The sequence below is a fragment of the Eufriesea mexicana genome, unplaced genomic scaffold, assembly GCF_001483705.2.
Source record: "Eufriesea mexicana isolate 0111107269 unplaced genomic scaffold, ASM148370v2 scaffold812, whole genome shotgun sequence".
NCBI lineage: Eukaryota > Metazoa > Arthropoda > Insecta > Hymenoptera > Apidae > Eufriesea > Eufriesea mexicana.
In genome coordinates, this window is record NW_016909009.1 from 38,191 (window position 1) to 56,370 (window position 18,180).

Genomic DNA, 18,180 nt, shown 5'->3' on the forward strand with positions numbered 1-18,180 from the left:
TTAACTTTCGGAAATGCACGGGCCGGCGGAATAATCGGTCGAAATCCGCGTGTGTCGGCCGGCGCGTTTCTAAGCGGGCAGCACATCGGGCCGGCGCGGCATTCATTATTCATGATTAGCGCCTGCAGCCCCGTCGACGTCGTTTTCAAAGCGTTTACCGGTGCGTTCGCGTTTCACTCTCAATTAATTTGTAATCGCACGCGGTGGGGGCAGAGGTGGAGGCGGAGGAGGAGGCGGAGGAGGAGGCGGTGGAACCACTGAATGGGAAGAGCGCGGCACGGGCTCCCAAAGAGAAATGACGTGACACGCGAATGGTTAGTCACGCGTCACTCACGCATACAGCTACAAATTGCGTTTGCTCCGAATGGGCCAGCAGCAATGTTCCAGTCGGCCGCGGCCGCACGAAAAACGTGTTCCCGCGACGATTTTAATATCGCTGACCGTTTGTCACGCGGCAGCGTCGGGGTACCCTCCAACCAGCGCGCGCCGGCCGGCCGCTGTCAACTATGGTCCACCGTGCTTTTCGTCGCCGCGAAAGGTACGCCATAGGTGGTCGAGATATCGTACTCGTTCGTGGATATCTATACTAGAAGCGAGAACGGTTTAAGCTCGACGGAGGACGCTTCCTGTAGTCCTAGAAGCTCGATTCTCCTGGAAGTACCAGTGTCGCGAGAAAAATTGGTCATTTTTACAGCCCAGGTAATCGAAAGCTCCGCGTAAAGCCGATTCGTTTGAATTCCAGATCATAGGATATTACTCTGCGTTCAAAAAATGGCAGCAGCGTTGGATGATTCGACGTTAGTCAGAGCTAGCGCATACGGATTGATCCCAAGACTCTGCCAAAGACTCCGCTCTCGTAACCTACACGCAAGGGGTGCCGCGCGACTCCTACGAACCCACCGCCCCAAGGAGCAGCCTACCCTCTGAGCCAGCGAAACCGAGCACCCAAGAACCCGGCAACATCCCACAAACCCGATGACATAATTGACAGCCGCGAAGCGAGTCGTTTGGAGTGATTCTTGCGATCCGGCGCGGAGGTCGAGCAGATGCCGGCTACGTCGACGCGACGCCGACGAGGACGGCGCGAGCGGGAGGCGGCGCACCGGACGAGGATGGCGGGACAGCGCGCTCGCGCGCAAACGCCGGGCGTCCCGACGTCTCTACCCCGTCGGTGCAGCCACCGAAAACCCCACCCCGTGGCTGCGACGTCGGTGCACGCGGGGGCCAACCCCTCTATTCTGCCATGCCGACGTCCGCCCCTGGCCCTGGCTGGCCAGCCCAGGATCGTACTATTACGCCGACGGGGAGCAGCTTCCCTCGCGGCCAACTCGACTGCCGACCTTATCCGCGACGCGCACGATTTTCCCTCGCCGGGCAAAAAGAGGAGCGGCGTCTCGGTCGACGGGAAAGTGGCGTCTTCCGGCTCGGTTCCGTCGGCGTGCCACGGCCAACGGGACGAAACGGACACCAACGAGATCGTGTCTGCGACGCGACCACGGTCCATGGTGATGATCGCACAGAGGACCAGGTGATACGGCCAACTTCCACAGTGTCGCTGAGGAAACGCCAGCCAGAGCTGGATACCGGGGACAGGTAGAGGAGTCTCGGAGGGTTGGTGCTCGAGAACAGGGACGTTGGACGATCGCTGCAAGACCGACCAAGAGTTTCAATAGGGGATCAGAGTAACAGTGACTTTGGTGGAATGACGATTGTGCGTCGGGTTCGTGTATTTCGAAACTAGTTTCAGTGTTCTAGCAACGTCGCGTGTAGAGATCTCTGATTCCAGGATAGACGATTTGGACGTACGTAAATTTAGTAAATCTTCTGGATCCTTCGACGCGATGGAGAGTTTCAGTGTTCTAGCAACGTCGCGTGTAGAGATCTCTGATCCAGGATAGACGATTTGGACGTACGTAAATTTAGTAAATCTTCTGGATCCTTCGACGCGATGGTCGATTAAGAAATATTGGTTACCAGTTCCGTTTTATTATTTTACCCCATTCTGTCACTAGAATCTAGCGAATTTTTGCCACTATCGCGTCCACGGTGAAACGAAACGCGTGCGATTTTTACGACGAGGATCTCGCGCGATTGGTCCTTTCGAAACAGTCCATTTTGATCGTCCAACGTCTTCCGCCTCGACTTCCCAACGCCACTGTCGCGACTTCTTCCGACGGGCCTCGAAACCGTCGACTCTCGATCGCGCTTCTCCGAGAGATCCCTCGATCATCGTCTGGAAAAGCTTACTGCTCCTGCTTCAAGGTCGTCGCTGCCACTCGGATGGAAATAGCCAGGTTCGAGGAATAAATCCGCGTTGTGGGAGCGCTGCGACGGGAAGCGACGGCCGACTGAGAGCAGCCAGAACAGGCGTCGGGGACGTCGGTAGCGTCGGTGGAACTCTGCGTCGTGGTTAAACTAACACTCAGGTAAGCTGAATTAGACGGTCGAGTAAAGTTATAACCGGGATTAATATCCAGTCGATTATCAAGCTCAGCAGGGTGCCGGAGAACACGTTCTACGTAATTTAGTATGTTCGCGTTTGCTGGTTGATCAATTTTATACATCATAGAACAGTCATGCATTAGCGTGTACGCGTAGAATATTTTCTAAAAGCGTCCTAGGAGAAATCCAAACCTCGTGATCGTCCAAAATCATTCCACCACCAGTGCACCAACACGCAAACTAATCGCGTACACGCGAGATACGCACTATTTTAGCAGTAAACGCGTGATGTCCGAGCTGCTCGGACGGCGATAAAACAAAATCGAAATCCGAAGGGGAAAAGCAGAAAAGCAGGAGCACGACGAAGGCAAGAGGAAAAGAAAGGAAAGAACAAGAGTAGAATAGTTGTAAATCAAGGCGCACACGTTCGGCCTAATACGTCGGTGACAAGCGGCAGCAAAACGGCGTCACCTTGGTAGAACGAGGTGTACGGTGATTCCAGGCGACGTCACCTTCCATTTAACTTACGGAAATCACGTGCGGCCCGCGCTCGTAAAGGACGTTGAGTTATTGTGGCGATCCGCAAGCTTCTACTAATTAGCTCGCGGCCGATTCGAAACCGAGAGAGCCACTGCCCCGGGAGTCATTCATTAACGGGACAGCAGTCACGAATTGTTTTCATTCATCGGTTCTTGCGTGCGCCGCCGCCGAGAAGTGTCCTGAATGAATGCGGGGCCGCCTCTCCACCTCCTCCTCCGCCACCTCTTCCTCCGCCGCCGCCTCCAGAGGAGGAGGAAGAGGCTCGCAGTCCTTCGGCTTCCAAGCCTCGTCATCGCGATGACGACGGGGAAAAGTTCCAAGTGTTTCCCATGAATTTTCACCGACCAAATCGGCCACCTCCGCTGCCGTCTACCATCTCGGCGACGGAAGCCAGACGCGGAAAATTCAGAGCCAGTCCGCGAGGAGAATCGTCTTCGTTAACCCTTTGACTGCCACGCCGAAATCACGCGTTTCACCGAGGACGCCATGCGAGTGTTTTTAGTAGTCGAAGCACAATGGTAATGGCAATGTAGAATTTATGGGAAAGAAAGAGGGAAAAAGCTAGTGTAAAGCGATGTAGCGGCAAGGCTTAGCAAAGTACCGAACTGTCGCGTTTCTAACACCGTCAGGCCGATGCCAGTTGCACTTCGACAGGCAAAATAATAATAAATCGGTGATATAAGACAACGTTCTTATCCAATGGAGCGTTTATCTTATTGGCGGTCACGGGTGACCACCGGTGGCGCCTTGGTAACGGTTGACAGTCTATTAACTGTCAATTTGCGTTCAATTTCTATAATCGTGAGTAGTTAAAGCGCTCCAGTCACCAATGACGTCACAGGAGAAACCGTGACCGGTCATATACGACCACCGTGGCAGTCAAAGTGTTAAAGTTCAAGGATCAAGGATCGAATCCTCGAAATCCTTCCAATTTTTGGGCCAATACCGATCATCGAATCACTCTTCTAGAGAACTGGCACTCGGGTGCTAACATCGTAGTTCGTTTGGACTCTGATTTACACGCAGTCACTCGCTTCGAAAATCTGTAAGAACCATCGTGACACGGTTGATACTTCACTCGGTGGGATGATCGCGAGATCGCGCGAGAATTAGTGGGAGATCGCTTTGGAATCATTTGCGATAGCCGATTGACGAGGAAATGACATCAAAGACAGGAGTTAGAAGTATCGATTCATATCGGATAAGAACGCGAAGCTAAATTTCTAAGTAAAAAGGAAATTTGAATAGCGGGAATAACTTTGACAAGCGAGAAGCGCGGAAGCTGAAACACACTGTCCCCTACATTCGTGTTCCACGAGAAACCACCACCAATAACATCTCCAAATACCCACTTCCCGTATTCCATCCACCAACGAGCGATTTACCAGAGACCACCGTTTAAAGTTGGACAAGTCGATGGTCGAATGCGAGGAATCGGCATGTTTGTCCCAGGATGCACCGGTGGTCGCGGCGGTTCGCGTCGAGATGCTGAAGGAAGTCGGCTGTGGGAGCAGCACACCCCCGCCAGGGGATGGTGCCGTCAGCAATCGGCAGATCGGCACCGGCGAGAACAACAACACCGACGGGGGCCTGGGCTGCGGGGGTTGCGGCAGGGAGATAGCCGAAAGATGGTACCTAAGGGCTGCGGATCGCGCGTGGCACTGCGGCTGCCTGCGTTGCTGCCACTGCCGTGTGCCTCTCGCCGCCGAGTTGACGTGCTTCGCCAGGGACGGCAACATCTACTGCAAAGAGGATTATTATAGGTTGGTAGAAGTAGTCGTAAGAGGATTAGGGCCGTGCTACGCCGAGGGGAGTCTTAGTGCGCGACGTGGTCCGCGGGACCAACGGACTACCCGTCCTAGGGAATTTCGCTCGTGCGGTGGAGCGCTTAGTTACCCTCCGTTCGCAAACTCTCCGTTGCCACGTTCGTTTCGCCAAGATTTCACAGCGTCGAAACTGGGTTGCAGCAACTCGGGCAATTGTCTTGGCATAAAAATGGGAATTTACGGAATTAAACTAGAAGTACCTAGATGCTTCGGTGCACTAGTTCCTTCGTTTCTTCGTGGTTTTTGTAACCGTGGGGATTTTTCTACGTGATAGAGGGCGGTAGTAAATCGGAAAGGTTATTTTCTGGGAATTTGCGAGATTTTTGCCCTGCGAAACAAAGCGGATCCAACCCGTTCATCGTGCCATTTTACGTCGAATTACCGGGATGACGCGCGAAATTAATGCAAGATCCCGCAGCGTCGGTTGCCCGGGGCCGGCGAACGGCTTCCCGTTTCAGTATTTATTGGGGTATCCGCGAATTTGCATAGGAGCCTCCGCCCCGCTCAAAACTTCGCCCGGACCACACAAAATGTCTACTAATGGCCAGCTCTAAGCCGTGCTTGTCCTAGGCAGGCCCAACCGGGCCCTGAAATTCCGCGCTGTGATACGTTCACCGCGATAAAAACGCGCGGGCACGATTTCCTGCGGTCCGATTCTTTTCGCCACCGGATGACACTTCGTTTCTCTTCGAGTTTGCTACATCTACCATAATTTCGATCCATCGATCGTTCCTTCGTCTCGCGATTAATTATCCTATCCCATCCTTTTCTTCCTCTTCTTCCTCTTCCACGTTTTCACGTACTTCGCGTTCGAGTAGCATCCCAATTCTCTGGATCCTCGATATCATCCTCGCGAATTTTCATCGACATGGAAACGAATTCACGGTATAAGTAGCTATCCATCTACGGAAGCATACATTTCTCGTTAAACAAAGGATACACGTATAAGATGCGTTCGATGGTTGAACGCGCGTTACCGAGCGCGCCGATTAACAAGATAAAGGCATATGCGCAAAGTGAAACAAATTTTCCCTGTGTAACTGCAACGTGCAACTTGAAGAGCGTTCTGTATGCACGCGTTCGAACGCGGAAGCTCGTCGGAGCGGCGCAGATTAAGATATTAAAATGCAAAGTCTCTATGAATGAAATTAATTACATTAAACGCGGCCATTGTGCGGACGGTAATTAGATGCAGCGAATCTGTTATTGCGTTTTTGCCTATGAAAACGGCGGTTCCCGTTGAAATTCAGAGTGCAGTTAGCGGACGCGACGGTGAAGCACGCGTTGCATAATTCCCGCAGTTCTCGAAAGCGTGAGAAACGTTTCTTCTCTTTCCTTCCTCTTTTTTCACTCCACCCACCGCCCCCTGCCCCGCGGCTGTCCGTTCATTCCGTTTCGCGTTAAGCGAATTGAAATTGTTAAATTGACGAGCAAAGACCGGAGACCAGCGTTAAATATTCAATTCCCTATGAATTATTCACCGCGAAAGTATTCTTGGCCAACGAATAATCCCCGCGGATCTTATCCGATGCCTCGTTGTATGCGCGAATTAATCGATGCTAGAAATGCTGAAAATTGCTTTCGGGAAAAGAACAAAGAGTATACATCTCGTAGCTCGGAATTCTTTTCTCGATCGACTGGGGTGAAAGTCACGGAAATCGTGGAATTTGATGTTCCTTTATGCAGCGACGATTTTTCGGTGTTCTTGGTGCTCTTTTATCGGTGGCAGAGAGAGAGAGAGATTAGGGGTCGGAGCTTCCCCGTTCCGGTCCTGCGATCTAATCAGCGCCAGGCCGCGACGAAACGGAATAATTAAAGGGAACAAAGCGAGTTCGGGTCAGACGAGCATTTTCCACAGCACGCGTCGACTCCACCAGAAAACCGAAACGTTTCTTTCCCGGGCCAAAGACAGCCCGAATAATGCAACGTTTCGACGCGGCTTTAGCCGGAAGCTCCTCTTTACCAGGCTTTTCCCAAACGAAATACGATATCGCGCGAACAAAGCGACTCGTTGGGGGATCCGTCCTCGTGCGAATACGAAATCATCTTCAAAAGACACTCCTGCGTGTTTGGATATTGGCAGATCGACGAATCAGTACGCGATGAAGGTTTAGAGTTATTTAAGCATTCGTAATTTTCGAGAAAAATATTAAAATTTTTTGGAAACTTAGGAAAGTGCTTTCCATCCCTTCCATTGCTATAAAAGGAATAACAATTTTTAATTTTTTAATCATTTGCACTCGAGCAATGACTCTCAATCATCACTCAAATTGTAGAATCTAGAAACCTAATTCTATCCCTTCCATTACTATAAAAGAAATGATAATTTTTAATCTCCTAATCATTTGCACTCGACTGGTAATTCGTAATCACTACTCGAATTTTAGAGTCTAGAAATCTAATTTTATGATTGTCATTGCTATAAAGGAAATAACAATTTTTGGTCTCTTAAGCATTTGCACTCAATTGGTGAGTTTCAAGCACCACTGGAATATTAGAATTGAAACGCTTAAAGTAGATTAGAAGTACCTATATAACTAGATATATACAAGATGGGTCACCACGTATTGTAATCTAGATATACGTCATCATTATTAAGCATAGCGAAAAATATTTCGGATGACGTTGAATAGTTTTGAGAGAGGCATATTCTGATAGAATTACTTAGATTCTTTGTAAATGGACGTGTAAAGGACATATGAATATCATTCATATTTCTTTAAATGGAACCATATATCTTTTATCACATCAGCTGATGCTCTTTCATATTCTTTACAAAAATATCATTAGTTTAACACTAGATTTACGGAACCCGCCAATTTGACGGATGGGTTGCTCCATTATACGATGGTAACCGATTTAGTTAACTTATATTAAGACTGTTAATATCGTAAATGTTTTTAAATTAAACTAATCGTTAAAAAAAGACAGGTAGTTTCTTTTACCTGTCAACACGACAGGTGTCAAATATGTAGAAACAGGTGTACCGATAGCATCAGTAAACCCAGTGTTAAGAGATACCATATAACTGGAATAACTAGAGTGGTAGTAGCTAATAGCGTAATATATCTGAACGAAATATGATTTTATCTGGATAGCGAAAGAACGTTCGCATAGGTTTAAAATACAATTTACTCGCGGTGACTATGGAACACCCATAGGCCACGTATCCTCTATCCCCGGCGTGGCGGCGATCCTCGAGCCTGAGAGATTCCAGACGAGGGTGGAACACGCCGTAGGCCGGTGTTCCTGCAGGCTGGAACTCCAGGCTGCCGGTTCGTTAGAGAAGAATACAGCCTGCTCCCATGCAATATGCAACGATCCATATCCAGGCCAACCCCTTTGTCTCTATTTGGTTTTCGCGCTTCGAAAACTGTAACTTCGCCTCGATCGTCGACGACCGATATGAGAGGCCTGCGAGGAAACCCCACCCACCCCTGCCGCCGTCGCTCCGCCACCCCGCGGCCGACTCCGGGATCGCCTACCCTTCGCGGACGTTATGGTGTATTAGTGGAAGAAAAACGCGACCAGAGGGGGAACCTGCATTGTTCTCCGATTTTGGTTCGAGCCGATAGTCACGAACAACGGGGGTCACGTGCGCGCGCGAACGGGGAACAGAGGCGGGATCGATGAATTCGAGCGACGATCGGGATCGTTGATTTTGTAATTAGGGGATTCTACGAAGAACGCGTGATCGAGAACTCGAGGCTGCTCGAAGGAACCCGGAACGACGAGCCGGTCGCGCTGCTACCGGTGAATCGAAACGGTTACGTCGTATTAAGAGGGTTGATTGGTGGACAGATACCGGTAGGATATAGTTGAGTCATTGTATTCGTGGCTGGCTCCGGGGATAGGTAAGGCATCCTGCAGGATTTTCATCGCGATCCAACCGTAGGATCCTTCGTGGCTTAACGGGTATCGCAGGTGAGTCGAGATAGAGATTGCGGGATTTGCTATTGTTTATTAAAGAATTCCGTGTTCTACGTCGTCGCTTTGTCGCGTATCACTTTTCTCGATATTTCGAGAATTAGTAGAAAATAAGAGGCGAATACACAATGTGAATTTTCCTCGAAAGTCAAGTAACACCAACCCCTAAACGTGTTAACGCGAATGAGTTAATATTTGATACAATGCCAAGTGGGTTAGAAAATTTTTAGCAAAGGGATCTTTGGATAGAATATAGGAATGCTTGAGAAAGCTGGGATGTAATTCAATGGTGATTTATTTCTCGTCGATATTTCACGAATTGGTAGAAAATAAAAGAGCCGAATAAGAATTGCAAATTTGCCTAAAAATCAACGTAACACCAACCCCTAAACGAGTCAACGCTAATGAAATAGTATCTAATATAATACCAAATGTAGTATAAAATTTTTAGCACAGGGAACTTTGAATATAATTAAAGAATGCTCGAGAAAGCTGTGATATAATCGAATCGTGTCTTATTTTTCGTCGATACTTCACGAATTAGTAGAAAATAAAAGAACCGAATAAACACTGTGAATTTTTCTCAAAATCCACGTAACACCAATCCCTAACCGAGCCCAACGCGAATGAATTAGTATCTGATACAATAACAAATGGATCAGAAATTTTTTAACAAAGGTACCTTTGGATAGAATATAGGGATGCTTGAGAAATCTGGCATGCAATCGAATCGTGTCTTATTTCTCGTCGATACTCCATAAATTGATAGAAAATAAAGGATCCGAATAGGCACTGTAAATTTTCCTCAAAATCCATGTAACACAAACTCAACGAGAATAAATTACTGTCTGATACAATGACGAATGGATTAGGAATTTTGTAGCAAAGGGATCCTCGCAGAGACTAAAATTAAAGGTAATTAACGACATCGGCAGAGTAAACGCAGGTACGATAATTCGTATTTCGAAAATCGCGGGAACAGGATTCGCGGAAAGACGCTGTTGCGATATAATGAGCTAGTGGCCGACCAGGCACGGGTATTATTCTACTTCATCGCGGACGAGTATAATCCAGCGTTGAAATTTTTGCGATCGCGCGAAGCGGAAGAAGTTGCAATCGTAAATTGCATTACCCGTGCATTATTCCACCGAAACTCGTTCAATTATAAAAATCAGCGATCAGCTCGACGAGCTCGATGATTTCGTTTATTTATCGCGCACACCGGATTATACCCGTTGCTTGCGTACGTGATACGATAATAATAACACCGAAAATGAATGTAAATCTCCGTGGAATTACAAAAAGCACGAGACATGTATACGATATGAAGTATCACGGGATATGGAACACTCGTTTTCGATAATCAACCGAAGGATTTTAAAAAGTGGCTTTAATAACAAGGACTGGTCGTATCGGTAACAACGATATCGCGAAAACCGAAACGTAAAATCATCGAAATTCGTAATCCACTTTCGGATAACCATCCTTTTACATATCCTCCACGTTTCTACTTTAGATCTTCGATTGACCGATTTCAATAGGAGAGACGAACGTTCGTGATGAAATCGAAGCGGAAATTTTGCGGAAAAACCGATATTTCGTTACAGCGATTATTATTCAGCATGGTCGGGATCGAGGCGGGAAACTGAAAAATGACGAATTATTTGCATGCACAGGTTGTTCGCAGTTTCGAGGTGTTCCCGATGCCGGGCGGGGATCTCGGCGTCGGAGCTGGTGATGCGCGCCAGAGACCTGGTGTACCACGTGGCCTGTTTTACATGCGCCTCATGCGGCACCCCTCTGAACAAGGGCGATCATTTCGGGCAGAGGGACGGCCTGGTCTACTGTAGGTGAGAAACACGAGCCCGAATTACCATCCTGCAAAGGCCGTCTCTTTGTTATCAACGAGTTTGATGACGAGAGTGACAGAAACACGAGGCGCGTCGACGTAGGACACTTATTATCGCTCGGTGCTCGCCTAATGACAGCCCTCAGGCGCGGGTGAATCCGGTTTTTTCAATTCTCAGAAAACGGGATCGAGAAAGAGAAAGAGAGAAAGAAAGAGAGAAAAAGAAAGAGAGTCGAGCTCGACGCGCGCTCTCGTAAAGGGAAAGACGTCGCGGTGCCGCTTGCCGCTCCGCGAGATCGATTCGATCGCCGCTCTCTGGCCGGCTTATCAACGCGTATCGATCCGCGTTTAGGATCGATCACGGGAAAATCGCGCGAATAATGGCCCGCCGGGTATAGCGGGAAGGGTGGATTTACCGCGATTTCTCGACATCACTGTTTATGTCTACGCAGGGAACTGTCAAGCGCGCGTAACCCTTGCTACTGTTTCATTATTACGTACAAAATAGCTAGATAGAGGCGTTGGGAATTTAAGAATGGACAATATCGATCAATAAATCGAACATCGCGAGGGAAAACAGAAATCTCTCTTTTATTTCTACCCAGCACTATATTGTAGGATTCTTTGATAAATTTATCCTATGCAGACAGAGATCTGGGGGTTTAACAAACAACTCCTTTTTAATAACAAAACAAATTTAACTCAAATATTGCACTAAGTTTCTCTCAATTCTAACTCTCAAATACGAGATCCTCTATTCCCTATGTCTGGACCATTCACATTTTGTCTTCTCTGCGCGCTTGCACCCTTATTTGAAGTCTAACACTCTCTCTTTTCACACACAAGCTCTCTTCGTTTATCACTCTTTTCCCACGCAACCTTGTCTCAGTGGACCAGGTACTTCAGACATTTTGACGCATTCCCAGACTTTCGTTCAATGCTTGCACTCGTCCCAGTCATAAATATCTCATCCGTACAATCCTTGCAGGTGGTCATCAGCATGCACTTCAGATGACACCCTAAACGTCTAAGCCGGACCCGATACCGCTCTTAACCCTTTCGCGACGGTACACCTGTACCATACTTCGCCACTTTTCATGACGTCGCGATTGACCATACTTTGTCGCCTAGTCACCCATCGTCCTAAACGCCTAAGTGGAAACCGATGCCGCTGTTTATTATTCCTTTGCTAGAGTCCCTCGCTGCTCGCAATCCCACAACATCGATCATTTAAAAGTGTAAAATTAGCTCGGAGGAATTTATTCGTTCATTTGTAATTAATTAATTCGTATATCTGAGAGATTAAGCTAATAAAATGAAAAGACCGGAAGCCTATTTCCGCGGGATGTGTTCGGTTGGCAGGAAGTTGAGGGCTGGGAAAGGATCACGATAAAACGCTCGATTCGCCGATCCATCGATCCGATTGAGCGGGAAGCGGCCTGGCCGTACGTCTATCTCCTCTCGCGAGCGTGATCGCGTTCGCGCGTTCATCGAACTCGGAGGATAACGCAGGGTCGCCACTGAAATACTCGACAGCAAGGTTCACGAATGACGAGCTGGTCGGTCCCAAGACCTCACTACGAGTTGCTGTGCTGCGCGGGGGATTACGGGAGCGCAGCCAGCAACATCGAGGACATCGGCTCGCCGGGGGTGTCGCCGCTTCCGGCTTATTACAGCGCCGCGGAGCAGAGCCCGATCACCTCATCCGGTACCGTGCAGAAGGGCCGGCCCAGGAAGAGGAAGCTGTCCGAAGTCACCGGCTCCGAGCTACCCGTCACCATGAGGCTGGCCGCTGGAGCCCTCGGTGAGTCACTGTTTATTCCTTTATTTCTCTATTCGACTAGTCCAGCATGGAAATATTCAAAATGCACGATAAAAATAAAAATAAAGATAAAAATAAAAATAAATGTAAATTGATATAACGTATGTGATATATATAATAATTAACCCTTTGCACTCGAGTGGCGCCTACCAGTCGCCATTTCATGAAATTTCGAAGCTCGATATTAACACTAGGTTTACGGACGTTATCTGTATACCTATTTCTAAGGGCACCTGTCAAATTGACAGGTAAAGAAAACCACGTGTCTTTCTTTTTAACGATTAGTTTAATTTAAAAACAATTATATATTATATCAACAGTCTTAATATAAGTTAACTAAATCTGTTATCATTGTATAATTGGAGCAACCCCCAAATTCACGGGTTCCGTAAATCTAGTGTTAATCAGTATATCAAATTTAAAATAACGTAGTGTGCGAGGTATCGAAATTAAATAATCCTACGTGTTAATTATTATACAATTTCTTATTTAATGCTCAAAAAATATCATCCGTTTTATAGCAGAAAATTGTTCAACTCGTACCCTTCTTTAGTAAAAAAATCGTCGAGCGCAAAGGGTTAAGATTAATATTACTAATTAAATATTAAAGTTAAGAGACTTTAAAAATAAATGGCTCGTATATCGTTCATTTTGACGAGAATTATTAGAATTAGAATTATTTGTTGTTTAAAACAATGTGAAGAATACTCTTTCATTTCCCCAAGACTGCTACAAAATTAGTCCCAACGAATCATACCACTGAAAAAGAAAAAGGATAATCGATATTTTAACGCATTGCGTATTACTCACGAGTTTCCTCGTGTTTCGCGCGCTACCTGTTAACCCTTTCACTCCTGCGGACGCGATACAACGTCCATGGATTTCAAAGCTGTTAGAGCTTAGAAAATTCTTTCCGAACGCGATCCAATTGTCCTGACATGTCCTGTCGTCTCTTAGGATAAGAGAGAAATTTTTGTCAATACAATCCCTGCGTTATTTTGCTCTCTGTCAAAAAATTTGCGAGACTATGTATTTGGACATAGAGATTTTTCGTCCGTTGCCAGGATTTGCAAATAAAATATTTAGCGACTTCCGTATTCGTCTTTACCACCTCGGGTAAGCTTATAACGCGTGATATTATATTTCGATTAAGTTTTTATTAGATTTAAACAAGAATAAAATTTGTTAAATCAATTCGGGACAGGACGTTTGCTACTCTCTTCGTAACTCAGGAGTGAAAAGGTTGAGGACCGTTCACGAGTTTTCTCGTTTTTCACGCGGTATATATTATGAACCTAACACTGTCAATACACTGTTTTGTCAAAATATGCGATCCCTGGCATATGTTTTAGAGATTTCTATGCAGTACGCAATGTGTTAAATATATTCCGGGAAAATGGCCTTTGACACCCTAATCGGTGTCATATCTGGAGGTAAAGGGTATCTTGTTTCTCCTCTCATGTGCTCTCCTTCCTTTCCATCGATTCAGTTTAACATTGAGGAAGATCTTTTAACCCGCTACAAGAAGAATTATAGAAAGATCGTGGTACCTATATATATGCATAGGGTAGTAATATGGATTAAAAAGAGTCGCGAGCCGTAACGCGAATTGGAAGAAGCGTACGATTGCGTGGAGGGAAAAAGTAACGGAGAGATTCCTCGGAAGCATCGATCCCAAGAAGAATTATAAAAAGATCGCGGTACCCATCTAGCCTATGCACAGGGTAGCGACATGGATTATCGCGAGATGGATTAAAAAGAATGGCGAGGCGTAACGCGAGTTGGAAGAAGCGTACGATTGCGTGGATGGAAAAAGTAACGGAGAGATTCCTCGGAAGCATCGATCCTTCGATTGGATCCGGACGACGTCCGCGCCACCGTGCCGCGGATCGATTAATCGCACGGGCGACAGAGGGCAGGGAGAAATAGGCGAGGGACGAAGAAAAACGTCGGCCCTGGGGCCCTTTGTTCCTCCCGTCGTATAGTCGAAACAATAAAGAATTCACAAGAATCCAGTCTCGGCTGGGCTCGGCCCGAGGACGCAAATACGTGTAATTGGCAGTGGTGAAACAACGCGAGAACGTAAGAGAGGGATGGAAGGGGTTGCCAGAGGGATAATTGGGCCGGATGGTAAACGGGGGTGTGCTTTCAAACGTAGGTCTTAAAACCATGGGAACACGTGGTACGCCATCTCTTTCTCTTTCTTTCGCCTTTCTTTCCCTCTCTCTTTACTACGTGCACGCGCGAATCTCTCTCTCTTTCTCCTTCTCTAGTACCTACGCCTTCTCACCCTCTCTCTCTCGCTCTTTCTCTGGCCTCCATCCCCCGAATCGAGCAGGTTAGTCGGGGGAGTTGCATTATTTGCCGAGCAACGAGTATAATGGCTGGTTCCTTCGGTGTGCAAACATTTGCACGAGCTTTCGAGGATCGCGGACCGCGAATCGACCGGAGATTGTTCGCGCTCGCCTCGTTAAGCGTGCCCTCGTCCACGCACACGCGGAATTCTTCGGCGAAATTTCCCTGTCTAATTGATCCGCGGCGACGCACCAGCCTCGAAGCCTCTTTGTCCGGCGTGTCGGACATGTGCCAGCCGGTCGAACGGTTTTCCTTTTCGAGAGCTCGGAGTAACAACCAGCCCATCGTTTCCGAATGTGTCCTCGCGTTTGGTCGTCGCGGCTGCTTCAAATTGGACTCCCCGCTTAAATTGGCCTGCCCGATACGCCGGAAGACGTTTCGCTGCCCCCTTCTCGGATGGAAACCGAGAAAGGTGCATCAAGACTGCTCCAAGCGCAAAACGAGTATTCGAGTTTGTCGTTGCTAAACTATCGCGCTGCTCTTGCTTTTACTTGCATTTTGGATCACACCACCGGGTTAAATTCACCGCGTAGACTCGAGTTCGACGCGAATTTTATTTTTCCACGATTCTTTTATTTCGATTCGAGTTAACTTCGTTATTAAGGGATCGCAATGCAAAGAAATAGTAGCCAATGGAAACGGTGGGAAAACTGTATAGATATTTATTAAACGGACGAATGGTTAGAAGTGGCCTGTCTGTTCAGGGGCTCGAAGACGTCCCAGAAAACGGGAGACAAAAGGCAAAACGCAGGGGAAGAGATCACCCCCACATCGCTAGGATGTAGAGTTTATTTTAGTATTAATTTCTCACTACAACATTGATAAATTCTATTACTCCATCGACCGACGTGCAATCGTAGCGAATTTTTAGCACGTTAGATGCTGGCAAAATTTTCGATATATCGTTAGAGTCGTGAACGAAGAATCTACGGTTTATGCATAATTCTTGTCCGACCATGTCCTACGAGAATGCGACTCTGAGAGCAATCCCACCATGGCTAAAGTGCTAAAAGAAAAAGGTCGATCATTGCTGAATTATCACACCGCATTTGCTCTTACTTGGATCACACGACCAAGTTAAATTCACCGCGCAAACTCGAGTTTGGCACGAATTTAATTTTTCCACGATTCCTTTGTTCCCTTCGATTCGCGTTAACTCGGTAAATTTTGTTACTCCATTGATCGACGTATAATCATAGTAAATTTGCTTTTTAGCGCGTTCGATGACGACGATATTTTTGGTGCATTGCGGGGGTGGCGAACGGAGAGACTATCGTACATGCATAGTCCTCGTCCGACCATGCCCTACGAGAATGCGACTCCGCGACCAATCCCACCGCGGCTAAAGGGATAAAAGCAAAAAGTCGACGGGTGCGGTAGTCCTGGCGTTAATCATCTTTTTCTTCCCTCGCGTCAGAGTCCACCGTCGAACCCTGCGATCGCTATTCGGAGCTGATGGCCATAAAGAATAAAGCCTAAGAACGAGTGGACGGTTGTCCGTCTCGGTGGAGGAACCCCTCGGAGCTCGTTTCGCGTTAATAAGGGTTAATCGAGGCGAACGTTGAACAGAGTCCGGAAGCGAGATCGTGTGGCGCGATCGGTGGAAAATCGATGCAGCACCGGCCGCCGTGGTAAATTCGTTTAATGCTCGCGCGGAACAGCCTCGTTTGTCGGGGCGACAACGTTTTCGTTTCGCGATATCCCCGGGTCTCGTTTGTTTCGCCATGTTTACGACGTTTCGAGGCTGAGCCAGCGTCTCTGGTTATTTTATAATCGACGCGCGATCACGGGGAATCACTTTCGGGCTACCGGCCGGAATTTACGATCAACAGCCATAAAATCGGCCATGAAGCGTCCGGCGAGCGACGCGCAGCCTTGGACGGGGTGGGAACCGGCCGACTGGTTCGCGTTTTATTGTCTTTATATATAATTGGGACACTTTTTGCAGACGGGTCCGCCGGGTCCCTCGAACTATTCCGTCTGGACGTCGGCAGGCGCGTTCGATGAATCGCTGGAATTGCGGCCGCGATAAGCCGGCCGTTTCTCCGCCGCTGAAAATACCTTCGTCCTCGCGGTTACGGTTCTTGCGGCGATGAAAAATTAGCCCCCTTCGGGGACCCGGCTCGCGAGCCTTCCAGGGACACGGGGGTAATTTCTTCGAGTATATTTCCTCCGGGTTCCGTGTGCCTTTCTCTTCCCGGAATCCTTTCCAACGAGGTTTATTTAGGCCGATTTACCAACAGTTTCTCGAAACAAGGGAAAGATACCGGTCGTAAACTGGAAAATTTATACGTCGTCCGATCGGTCTCGGGAAAAATTTCGCCTCGATTCCACGGGCTCGTTGGTAATTCGGCTCGCGACGAGGTTTTCCGCGATAACGATCGTTTCTCCGGGTGAAATAGACCGGTAAATTTTTGCGAAGACCGGAAGCGGGGTAAAGAGCGGCAGCAGCACGAGCGATTTCACCGATCGTCTGGTGATTCGAGCGCGAGGCACGCCGGTCGCGCGAACGGAGAAAAGGCTAGGCCCCGCGGACAGTGACAGATGGGTATCGGTGGCGAGATGCATCGATTGGCCGATCTGGCAGGAAAAGAATGCTGCCGTGGCCAATACGTGGCCTCAGCCAGCAGAATGGCCGGCGGAACACTATAATGCCGCCTGCGTGAGTTTCTTGCCGACTCGGAGACGGCCCTCGCCGTCCACCGGCCGTGCCATCCGCGTGATTTCGGCCTCTAGCCCGCTCCTGACAAATTGTAATCTCATTCTTGAACCACGAAAACCCTCCTCGAACCCCCGCCTCCTCTATCCCCCTCCCGCCCGCCCCCGTTTCCCGCTCGGCCTCTCGTCACGCGGGCAGACTCGGCTTGGGAACCAGGCCAGTTCGATGAAAAAACTTGCGTATTCCTTTTGCAGGGGCGTTCGCTCGCGTTTATTGATAGAGCTGGTTCTAGGGAAAGCGATCCGTTCGGGGATCGAACGGACTCGGCGACGAGAACCACGCTTTTCTTCGCTTTTTCTCGCCCGGCGCGGAATGAATGGCCGAAGGAAAAGTGGGTTCCTCGGGTGGTTCGAACCAATCGGACGAGTCGCTCGTTTTTGCCACGCACGTCTGTGCCACGAGTGCAGGAAGCTTGGCGAGATTCGCAGCGAACGAGTGTCATCGTTTCGTTTCGTCCACTCGTCCCTCGCTGAACATCCTCCTACCCTAACTGTTCCGCGAGTTCGACGCTAGGTACCAAAGGGTACCATTACCCTGCCGGAGAACCGAGAAGCGAATGCAAAAGATGGGGAAATGGCGGAACGCGGGCTGCCGGAGATGGAATCGAATTTTCCAGCGGTCCCTCACGGCTGGAAACAAAAATCAGTGTCGTTCACCTCGGGGAACAAAACGAATTCCTGCGGCGGTGTGGCCGTCCGCG

General features: G+C 48.3%; 1 protein-coding gene across 1 annotated transcript in view; it reads left to right on the forward strand.

Annotated features, from left to right (window-relative positions):
- Window positions 1-2,389: 2,389 nt before the first annotated feature.
- Window positions 2,390-18,180, forward strand: part of LOC108547010 (LIM/homeobox protein Lhx9) — an 18,504-nt gene continuing 2,713 nt past the window's right edge. Inside the window, exons 1-4 of the mRNA XM_017899337.1 lie at window positions 2,390-2,426; window positions 4,435-4,745; window positions 10,412-10,585; window positions 12,156-12,388. Coding sequence (XP_017754826.1) covers window positions 4,468-4,745; window positions 10,412-10,585; window positions 12,156-12,388 — 685 coding nt within the window. The 5' untranslated portion in view covers window positions 2,390-2,426; window positions 4,435-4,467. The remainder of the gene's footprint in view (window positions 2,427-4,434; window positions 4,746-10,411; window positions 10,586-12,155; window positions 12,389-18,180) is intronic.